Source organism: Lontra canadensis, unplaced genomic scaffold (assembly GCF_010015895.1).
Source record: "Lontra canadensis isolate GAN:19392208 unplaced genomic scaffold, GSC_riverotter_1.0 scaffold15, whole genome shotgun sequence".
Lineage (NCBI taxonomy): Eukaryota > Metazoa > Chordata > Mammalia > Carnivora > Mustelidae > Lontra > Lontra canadensis.
The window spans coordinates 20,926,155-20,937,077 of record NW_022631009.1 but is presented as its reverse complement, the minus strand read 5'-3'; the positions used below and the strand labels follow the sequence as shown (position 1 = coordinate 20,937,077).

The following is a 10,923-nucleotide window of genomic DNA, read 5'->3' as shown; positions in this document are numbered from 1 at the left end:
CGTTTATGAAAAAACCTGGGCTCAGAAGGTTTGCGGAAAGAGGGTGCAGATCGTGCGTGGTTGGAAATTCTGTCCACCCAGCAGGAAAAAGACGGTTCCTCGCGCACACACGTACAGGGTGGGAAGGTGTGAAACCTGCCGCTGGGGAGTTGCTTCCACTTTGGAAGAGGAAATACGAAGCGTAGAAACACTCTTCAGGTCACCACCCCGGGAGTGTGTGTCCTAGGGATCTGAAAGAAGAGAAAGTTCCCTCCAAATTTTCCAAATTGAGAAAAGCTGCGGAAGGAATGAGGTGGTTAGAGAGAGGGGACCACAGGCATCCCGGTAGTTGGAGCTCAGGACTGAGCGCTGAAATGAAAGCACCCCTACAGAACCCAATAGGGAAAACCTGTTTTGTTTTGTTTTTTGAAACCCCTGAAATCTTAGGCATTCTGCTACTTCCATACCGTTTGTCAAATCTACTTTTTAAGCATTTAAATATTGAAATATATTAAACACTGGGGTCTCCATCCCAAGCTCACTTTTTAACCTTCGAGAACTGAAATTGGAAAGAAAGGAAAAAAAAAAAAAGATCTACAATCCCTGTATTACCTTTTACCAAAGGAACGAAAAATTCTATCCATCTGGGCATAAGTAAAATAGAAGGAATTGTATATTAATAAAATAATATCTCGTAGCTTCTGCTTGGCTCAGAAGTCACTGGTTAACCTTTTGACAAGTTTTAGTCTTCTGCTTATATTCATCCACTAACCCCGCACGATGAGATTATTTTAATTGTCCTTGGGGGCTGCACATCCAAAACCATCTTTTGACGGAACACTTATATTGTACAGCATTTTAGCTGGATGATTTGCGCCCCTCAAAGCGTGAACTTGCCAGGGGTTAACGCAAATCCCCTCTGGTGACTCGTCTGGGACGAAGGGAGTTTAGCTCAATGTTCTCTCAGATCTCATCTGGAAAGAGGCTGTTAAATGATTCTGTCATTCCCTTTCTGTCACTTGATCACCCTATTTACAGCGTAGCTGAAGTGCGTTCTGCAGTTAGACTTCCACAGGACCAAGCCTTTAGAAGAACCTGTAAAATGTATCCATTCGATTACCTTTGACTGACCAATGAAGTGTTTCTTTTTTGTTTTTGTTTTTGTTTTTTTGTTTTGGATTGGGAATGAAGATGGACATGTTTGAGAAGCTACAATAGAATTTTCCTAAAATTTTAAAATGACTGTTCTTCACCCATTCCAGATGGAGTCTTTATTGTTTGCCAATGGGTTGCAGATGCCCACCCTTTGACCAAGTTGGTTTACTGCTTATAAAATGTACTTTGACTGATTAAACCATAAATGTTGGAAGAAATTTCTTCTGGGGCATCCCACGTATGTCTTTGCAGTAATTACGGAATTAGTCAATTGTCACCTCTAAAAACAAACTTCGTTTTGAAAACAGCAAACAAAAGCAGACTACAGATATAGTCATAATTGACAAAAAGTATGTACAAAGCTGTATTTAAAATTGAGGGAAATGTGATACATTTTGGAGAATCCAGTCTAGCACTGATTGACTTTACGAAAAATATGGTTATATTAAACGTGTTAAGATGTGGAAATTTATCTGGCGAGAGCGTCAAATAAGACTACAAAATGCTCTTTGGGTTTCTCTGCAGGGTCTTCAGGAAGCAGAGAACCCGCTGTTCAGTTTCTAACAGTATAAGGAAAAGTGGCACCGAGAAGGAAAAGGGGGTGGGCTTTGCTTATGTGTGAGTTTTGAACTGAGTCACCTTCGGCTCATCTCTGGAGCAGGGAAACCTCGAGGAAACCTGTGCCTTTAAGACTCAGTTGCTATCCAAACACAAGTAAACAGAGTGGACCATTAGCGGGCGCCGGGCGCGGAGGCGGAGCCAGGCTCCGTGGGCCCCGCGCTGCCGCAGGACGCCCGCGCGAAGGGGAGGCGGGGCTGCTACTAAAGCCCGGGACTCCTGGCCGCGAGCAGCCTGGGGAGGGACGCGGGCGGGGACAGAGCTCGGAGTGCTCGCTGCTGGAGGGTGATGGCCCTGCGAGACTGCAGGCTCCGACCTTACCCGGAGTCGGCGGCGAGAGGCTCGCGGAGGCGCGGGGTTCCGGGCGAGCGCTGAGCTTCGGCTCCAACAACCCCCGAGCTTTACCAACTCCACGTCCACAGACCCAGACGAAGGCTGGGATCCGCTCTCGCTTTTGCTGCTCGCCGTCCTCCAGATCATGTCCGCGGCTCCCGGGATTCCGCTCGGAAAAAGAAGTTTGCCCCGCGTGGACCCCATGACCTTTCCGAGCTCCGCGCCTCACCACCTGGGCCGGGTCTGATCGGCACTGCCCGGGCGGACCCTTCAGAGGGAGGTGAGTGTCCGCTCTGGGAAGGAGCTGCAGCCGCCTTAAGGAAGAAAGGGTGCAGGGGGTGCAGGGGACACTCAGATTCTCGGTCAGGCGTGCCGCACGTTCAGAAATTGTGAAAAGAAATCATAAGGATGCAACCTTGGGGCATTGTGTTTCTCACTGTATCGGATCCCCCGCACTCCACTCCCTCCTAACACTTAAGGACACACACTTTTATGTACTGTTTTTAGTTTTGTTTTGCGACATTTAATCTAAGCATTCAGAAAGGCTTCTTATAAAAGCTGATCGACGTACGCTGAGATAAAACCCCCCCGATCCCGTGGTGTTTCCGACGGGGCCGTAGTATTCCTGGTCCACCGGTCCCGGGGCAACCGTGGCAGCGCAGCGCAGCGCCAACGCGCCGGGGCTCATACTGCCTGCCTAGCCCGCGCGTTTCAAGAAGGAAGTAATAATAGTTCAGACCTAGGTAATTTCTCCAACTTTGTTGCTGGCCTTTTGATTTCCCCCTGCTACCCTCCAGACCTAGGGCGAAGGATGGGGGGGGGGGATGTAGAAGGCAAATTCCCCTGGGGTTTAAACGCTTAGATTCTCGAGTAAGAGCTACAGAGAAAGGACTGGTGGTTGCAGGAAGGAGGGAGAAAAAGGTGTTTGTGGAGGGAGCGCGAGATCTGTCTCCCTACCTGTTAGCAGAGAACAAAAGAGGGTTGGCGCTTCCCGCAGCGAAACGGCACAGACAGCTACTTTCTCTGTTGAACGAACTGCAGTCCCGAGCAGAACTAGAAAATTACTCACGCAGGGGGAGCGAGGGAGCTGAGAGAAACAGAACCCAGATTATGCGGAAGGCATCTTAATTTAATTAACTCCTTGGGAAGGCAGAGGCGCTGCGAAGGGGCAGGAACTTCGCGGCCGTTTTCCTCTGTTCACCTGATCCAAGCTGGCCATCATTATTGCTTTTTAAATGATCTCCTTATATCTACTAAGACTTTCGCTCTGATTTATGCAACATTCCACCGTGGCTTGGGCTGAAATTCAGCGAGTCTATGGATCCATCAGTCATTTCTCTCACACCAACACACAGGTTTTAGCAGATGACCCCTGACTGTATATTATTTTTAGACAACTCAGTGTAATAACAGCATTACCAAAGAGCAATACTCTATCAAATTACCGCGTACCTTTTTTTTTCTCCAATGTTTTGAAAGCTTCACTGAACTGAAATTAGTTATGTACACTTTTTTTTTAACTTGTTGACAACCAGTGAACTAAATTTTACAAAACTTCTGTACATGCCTGGAAATCCCTGTGAAGAAGACTGATGAAAGAAAACTAGTCTCAGTTCCACCGAAATATTAATGTCTTCATTGGTTCTTTCCTTGTAAAATTAAAAGTAACCAATGGTCCGAAAAGGGGTAGCGGAGAATTGACAGCAAAGGATGATGACTGCTGTTATTGCCTGAAACTCAGTGTGGGAATTACATGCTCAACTCTAGACAAAACGAAAGTACTTTAGATCTTTTGCATGGACTTAAAATATCTTTTGACATACATTTCCAGCAACTCAGTGGAAGAGTGGAAATCTAAATTCTGTAATTATTTATGGCAAAAGTGTTTGGTGAATATTTAGAGTTGTTCTATTTCTAAAAGCGGTGAAGTCACCAATGGTTTGCTGTTCCTCTATGAAGAAGATCTCTGTCTTGCAAATTAAAATGAGAACTTACTATGAGATACACTTTTGTGCCACTTTGAGCTGAACTGTAATAGAGTTGCTAATTTTTGTGTTATAAACCATTTGAAGAAAAGGGAAGGGAGATGGCACTCAAATTTCTGCTGGCAGAATTAACATGTAACGTTTAGGGCAGATTTCACTTTGTGCACGTAAAATGGAGATCACAGGTGGGATAGTCCTCCAATTGACACCCTCTCTCCCCACCCCCCCATAACAGAGGTAGGAGTCATACTTTGCCTCCTGTATTTATTTCTAAGAAATCTAGCCTGGGAATACACCCAAATATTAATTTCAGTTTCCTCTCTATGGGGGAGACCACTTTTTAACTCTAGGGAGAAGATAATATTTTGACTCTCTGGAAAATCCTCATTACACAAAAAGAAGGAAATAAAAGCATAACTTATTATTTTTGATGGAAGAGGAAATAAACAGATAGATTACCAGGAATGTTGGTACCTTTTTTTCCCCTGCCTTTCTAGGAGGGCTTGAGGGTTGCCACTGAACAAAAATGAATCGTGATTTGTGGTGGGAAAGTTTATTACTAATGGAGGTTTACAGTTTCGGTTGAATGGTCCGACTGAGCCCCTCTGACTGTTACACACCTCTCATTAACTCCCAGTCTGAACTCCCAGACCAAATACCACCAGGCAGAAGCGGTTCATTAATAAACCCCAGTCTCTGAGCATTCCAAACAGAAGAGGAGGGAGAGAAGATGTGAGCCTCACTGAGACTACCAAATTCTGCTTTGTCAGAGCGCTGTGTCATTAGCACGGTCCCCCAAGTCAGCCCTAGGAGCCCCGGGCAACACTTCACAGCGCCCTATAGAAGATTCAGACATGTAAAGGGGTAGGTGATGAGGGTTAGAGACTGGACAAACCTTCCCAGCTTCCCGCTGGGTTCAAAAGCCAGACTGAAAGGCCGTTGGCTCTAACCGGCCTGCCGGCCCCTTTCCAGAGAAAGCACTTAGCTGTGAGTCCCGCACCTGGGGAGCTGCCCTCAGAAGCAAGGCCCAGGTCGGCAGCGCTGGCAGAACCATTGCTAAAAGGCAGCTGAAGTGGGCAAAGGTGGGCCCACCCTGAATGCAGGTGAGGTGTCCTGGGGAACCTGGGTCTGAAATCAGACCTCTCTGTTGTTATTTGGGGGGCAGAGAGATGCGAGTGCTTGCACTCTGCTTAGGCCCCAGGCTGCCCACGTCTCCGAGCAGATAAACGACCCTCCTCCTGGCGGTCGAAGACGCATTGTACCTGCTCGAACTATCGCTGTGGCTCACCGGATGCCCCTTTCCTGTGCCTCCTCAGGGAGCCTACTCTCCCCTCCACTCCTCTCTGCTCTTCCCCGGAGGCCTCGCCTGTGCAGGAGCGGCTCCTAATGCCAGGCTGGGAAGCCTCTCCGGCCTCCGGAGAGCTTGGCGCTCAGTCTGGGAGAAGGGGTTCGGGCCTCAGGGAGGTTCTCCGCCCACCCACCCCTATTCCCCACCACCGCAACTCACCCCCTGGGAGACTGAACCATCTGGAAGGGATCTTGGTGGGGGGTGGGAGGGAACGGCCCCTGGGAAGGAGGAGGGGGCAATTCCAGGCTGAACCCGGCCCCCGAGGTGTCACTTTTCTTTCCTGCGGCCCGTCACCGCTGATAAATGGGACTGAGGCAGGGGAAGGAAAAAGAAAACCTCCGAGGTCAGCGCGGGGCGAGACTGGCCCCTCCGAGGGCCCGAGGGCCCTGCAGCACAGAGCGCACAGGGGGTACCCTCTGGCACCCGCGGCGTGGCGGGGGTAAGCGCGGGAAAGGCGACCACGGGGCGGGGCAGCGGGCTGGGGGCGCCGCAGGAGGAGCAGCCGCACCGCGGCTAGGAGGGACCCTCCGCGTCGTTCCCCGGGGAGCTCGGAAGCACCCCGGCAACAGACACTCGGCCGCAGGCCTGCAGGTGCTGGCGTCTCGGCCGTCGGATTTGCCCGAGCTTCTCCGCACAGGGTGGGGTGGTTGGGGTGAAGTGGGTGCTGCTTCTGCTGCAGGACTCCTCCCCCGTCCCCCCCCCCCCACCTTTCTTTCTCCTGAGGCCCGGGTCTTCCGTTCCTTGCGTGCTGGCATTCCGACCTTCCTGTGGGCGCCCACATAAAGGCTGCTGGGGCGCGGGACACCCGCTCGCCAGAAGGCCACTTCCTGCCGCGTCTGACACCCTGGCCCCGGGGCCGAGCTCGGTGCAGACTCGCCTGGCAGGCACTCTTGCCGTTCCCTCACCACTCCTTTTGGGGACCCTGGAGTAGAGTGGGGAGGAAGACTTTGAAGGAAGGTGTGGTAACCCTTGGCACCAAAGGGTGGGCCCAGGGGGCTTAGATAATAGTCACAACTCTCCCTCTCTTCCCCTGCCATTTTTAGGGTTTGCTCTGCGTGCTGTTGCCTCTCTGGGTTTTCACCGGAGCCCCACGCCCACCTGCCTCCGAGTCCTGGAAGAAAGGGGCGGTTCCCTCCGCCCCCCAACAGCCGGGAGAATGGGGAGCAAGGCCCTGCCGGCGCCCATCCCACTCCACCCGTCGCTGCAGCTCACCAATTACTCCTTCCTGCAGGCCGTGAACACCTTCCCCGCCGCGGTGGACCACCTGCAGGGCCTGTACGGTCTCAGCGCCGTGCAGACCATGCACATGAACCACTGGACACTGGGGTACCCCAACGTGCACGAGATCACCCGCTCCACCATCACCGAGATGGCGGCGGCGCAGGGCCTCGTGGACGCACGATTCCCTTTCCCGGCTCTGCCCTTTACCACCCACCTCTTCCACCCCAAGCAGGGAGCCATTGCCCACGTCCTCCCAGCCCTGCACAAGGACCGGCCCCGTTTTGACTTTGCCAACTTGGCGGTGGCCGCCACGCAAGAGGATCCCCCTAAGATGGGAGACCTGACCAAGCTGAGCCCGGGGCTGGGTAGCCCCATCTCGGGGCTCAGTAAATTGACTCCGGACAGAAAGCCCTCCCGAGGGAGGTTGCCCTCCAAAACGAAAAAAGAGTTTATCTGCAAGTTTTGCGGCAGACACTTTACCAAATCCTACAACTTGCTCATCCACGAGAGGACCCACACGGATGAGAGGCCATACACGTGTGACATCTGCCACAAGGCCTTCCGGAGGCAAGATCACCTGCGGGATCACAGGTGAGGTGGGGAAAGAGGTTGGCCTCGGAAGGGAAAAGGACTTTGTCCAGAGTACTGAGTCCTGAGAGACATTCCAGGGGTCACTAAAATCCCCTCTGAACTAGACTATATCCCCAAAGGCCCTCCCCGGCCAGCTACAACTAACCCCCAACCTTTACCTTCTCCCTGCCGTCTCTTACCGGCGTCCTTGTTTGGAATGCGGGAGGGCCTTTTCTCATCCTTGGGCAGTTGCAATCTTGTGGGTTAGCCTTGGTCCTGAGATCTGTTTCCCAGTTTTCTCCCAGTTGCTGTTGGGGAGGTGGAGCGGGTACAGCCCAGGGACCCCAAAGACCTCCCCATGGTGGGTATTAGTCCGGGTTGCAGTCAGACCATTTCTAATGCTCTCAGGCCACCTTCACGGGGTTCTGTCCCTTCACTGTCTCCCCACGCCCAGAGGCACCCCAGAGCCTGCCAAGGCAAACTTTATTTTATTTATGAGGGTCTTGAGATCACTGAATTTAGAAACAGCTCCCCACAACCCTTCCACGACCTTAAACTCTGCATTCCTAAACGGCAACTGAAGAAATACTATAACGTAAGTGTTTTCATCGGGTGAAAACCTCCCAGAAGAAGGGCTGGTTTATCTTCTCTCTGGACTCTGCCTGCTGTTCCACAGGGTTAGGACTTCTGTTGGGATCTTCCATGGCTATTTAGGGATTTGCTAAAATCAGTTGCCCTGAATTCGACCTTGCCTAACGTCCTGATTTGGCCAGTTTAAGTACCAAAGAAAGCCGAAGAGACCAGGAAGGACACATTCAGCAGGATTTTGAGCTCCAGAATACAGCCAGAGAGGGCGATCAAGTGTAGATAAAGCCAGCCTCCGGTGAATGTTTGGAAGAATCTGTTAGTTGAGGTTAACCATAAACAGAATTACACAGGGGGTAAAAAACACAATCTGAAAACATAAATAATGGGACTCCCGTTTCTTTTGTCTTTTCACAACTTCCTCTTAAGTAACTGTCAAAAGAAACTCCTCACCGTGGTCATAAAACCATTTCAATGAAACCTTATATTGATTTACAGGTATATCCATTCCAAAGAAAAACCTTTCAAATGTCAGGAGTGTGGGAAAGGATTTTGTCAGTCTAGAACTCTAGCAGTTCACAAAACTTTACACATGCAGGTAAGTTTGTTTTCTTGTTTAAAGACAATGGCTGGTTTTGTTTTATGATTTTTTTTCTCCTTACAAAGGTGTTTCGTGGCAGGCTCTTTCTCTTAAAAGGCTCTGTTTAGATTTAGTTTTCTAGGTGGGGAAAACAGCACTCAACTTTTTTATAATCCCCCCCCCAAAGTTAATCTTACTTAACACAAAACATGATTATATTTTTCTTAAAGAAAAGGCCATTCTCTGTATTCTAAATCCTAATTTTAGAATTAATTTTTTTCCCCATCTGATCTGCCCTGCATTTAAAGCTTTCGTGTTTGGGAGGAAATAAAGGTAATTTTGATAATGGAGGCATGGTGAAATCCCATATGCTCTTTCTCCCAGGGGCCTCATAATTTGTAGTTTTCTGAACATTGAGGAATAGTTTAATTTTCCAGCAAAGAGGAGCCTTATTGCCTGGGAGAATGTCATTCCTTAAGAGAGGATTAGAGTTTTTCCTTCCTCCTTTTCCTGCCTGTGACACGGTGATGAAATGTAAAGACCTGGAAATCACAAAGCCCACCGGGGTGGCCACCAGCAGTTATCAGTGTAATCGGGGCCCTTGTGTGTGCCTGCGCGTGTGTTTTTGAGATTGGAGGATTAGGAGCCAGATTTGTTCCTGCAAGTCCTCTCTTTTGTTGTGGTGCGTGTGTTATGTTAACGCTTGTGATACCGATAAGACAGAAACTATTGAGAAGGGTGCGGTGGTGGTGTGAAGGATTAATCCTTTGCTTGCTTCACATCTGAACAGGAATCTCCACACAAATGTCCCACATGTGGAAGAACCTTTAATCAGAGAAGTAATCTGAAAACTCACCTTCTCACCCATACAGACATCAAGCCCTACAGCTGCGAGCAGTGCGGCAAAGTGTTCAGGCGAAACTGTGATCTGCGGCGGCACAGCCTGACTCACACCCCGCGGCAGGACTTCTAGAGAAGCCCAGGATGTGTCCCATGCCGCCGCTGCTCCCCTCCCCAGACACCTCTCCACGCCTCCCACCCAGGGGTTGCGCCCCCCAACCCCTTACAGACCCCAGCTCTTCCCCTGCTGCAGCCACACCTGCAGCCCCGGGGAGTTAACCCTTCTTCTCGAGGACTGAGAACTGTAGAAAGCCACACAAGTACATCCCTTCACAAAGAGCATATGCTAGTTCTTGTAGATATTCACAGCTCATTTTAGAGCTCTGTACATAATGTCGTGGGTCTTTGTTTTGTTGTTTTGTTTGTTTTTGTATCTTGTTGGATGCACCTAGGTATGGAAAATGGAAGCCAAATTTATCTTTAAAGAGTGTATTTCCAAAATAAAACTCCTTGTTTGTTTCAACACTTCGGCAAAAGTGTCTTGCTATTTAACTGCTGCTTCTCCTCTGGGTTCTGGAAGAGTAGGATGCCTCCAATATTCAGTATAGAGGGTGTTCTCTATCCCTAAGTTTTTAAAGTAAGACTTTTCACAATTCTTTTACTGAAGCTTCAGCTCTTCCCTCTCTGTATTGTGGCATTTTGGAATTAGATGGTTTGGAATTGGAATTTTTGTTTTTTGAAAATATTAAAATTGATACCCTTAAGGTTTTATTCCCTTTTGTTTATTCTAATTCTTTGTGGATTATTCCTTCAGATAAAAACAATATAATGATCATTGTTAATAGCACCCAACTCCAAGACTGCCCTGCCTGAAAGCACAAGGTGAGAAAAGTCCCTGACCTAGTGTCAAAGTTTACGGTGGACAGCTTCTCTTACCATTAGACTTTGAACACTATGATTTAGCACTATAGACAGAGACTTTATCCTGGTTTCAGGAGAGAAGCCTAATAATCCTCCTATAGAAGAATGCAGGAAGGTACAACCTTCAGAAGATAGCAGATAAGAGGAGAAAAGAGGAACTACTTAGCTGTGAAAATATTTTTTTCCTAGGATGGAGATGCTTTCTTCTAGAAGGTTCAGCATTCTCTGCAAAGCAAAGTGAGTTGGGTCACTTGCAAAGTCTCTTGTCACTGGTTGGCCTTCAACCCCTGGGAAAATGCCAGAAGTATAGGTACTCTGTATAGAACTCATGGCAAGCATATAATAATCTTCTGAGGCATTTCAACCTTTCCCAGATGGTTCCTGGGGAATGTGACACTAATATCATGACAGACAACCTGGATAGGATTTAGGTGGAAGGTTTTGGACACAGATAAACTGTAGTACTAGGCAGAGGCTGGAAGGGAAATAACTAGAATTAAAGGAAGAACATCAGAGGAACCCGTGGCCCAGTAGCCTAGTAGGTACTCACAGGCTTAATACTGAACAAAAGGGTGAATTAGGTACTCTCGGATTTTTTTTTTTCATTTTTATATTTGTGTTGGATGGCATGTTTATGTTTAGGGTAACACGTCCTATGTTTGTACTTTAGAATTCTCCAGAACGGTACCTGGGGATTTACTTTTTTTTTTTTTTAAGATTTTTATTTATTTATTTGACAGAGAGATCACAAGTAGGCAGAAAGGCTGACAGAGAGAGAGAGAGAGAGA

General features: G+C 48.7%; 1 protein-coding gene across 2 annotated transcripts; it reads left to right on the top strand.

Moving 5' to 3' along the window:
* The first annotated feature begins 2,130 nt into the window (after nt 1–2,130).
* Nucleotides 2,131–9,737, top strand: OSR2 (odd-skipped related transciption factor 2). 2 transcript variants are annotated; one of them, XM_032858618.1, is made up of 4 exons: nt 2,131–2,365; nt 6,462–7,230; nt 8,293–8,392; nt 9,165–9,737. In XM_032858618.1, exons 2-4 carry the CDS (start codon nt 6,575–6,577, stop codon nt 9,345–9,347), a joined length of 939 nt encoding a protein of 312 aa, XP_032714509.1. In that variant the 5' UTR covers nt 2,131–2,365; nt 6,462–6,574; the 3' UTR covers nt 9,348–9,737. The 2 variants fall into 2 exon arrangements, with proteins under 2 accessions (XP_032714509.1, XP_032714508.1); XM_032858617.1 differs by lacking the exon at nt 2,131–2,365 and having other exon boundaries at nt 6,475–7,230; nt 9,247–9,737.
* The last annotated feature ends 1,186 nt before the right edge of the window (nt 9,738–10,923 follow it).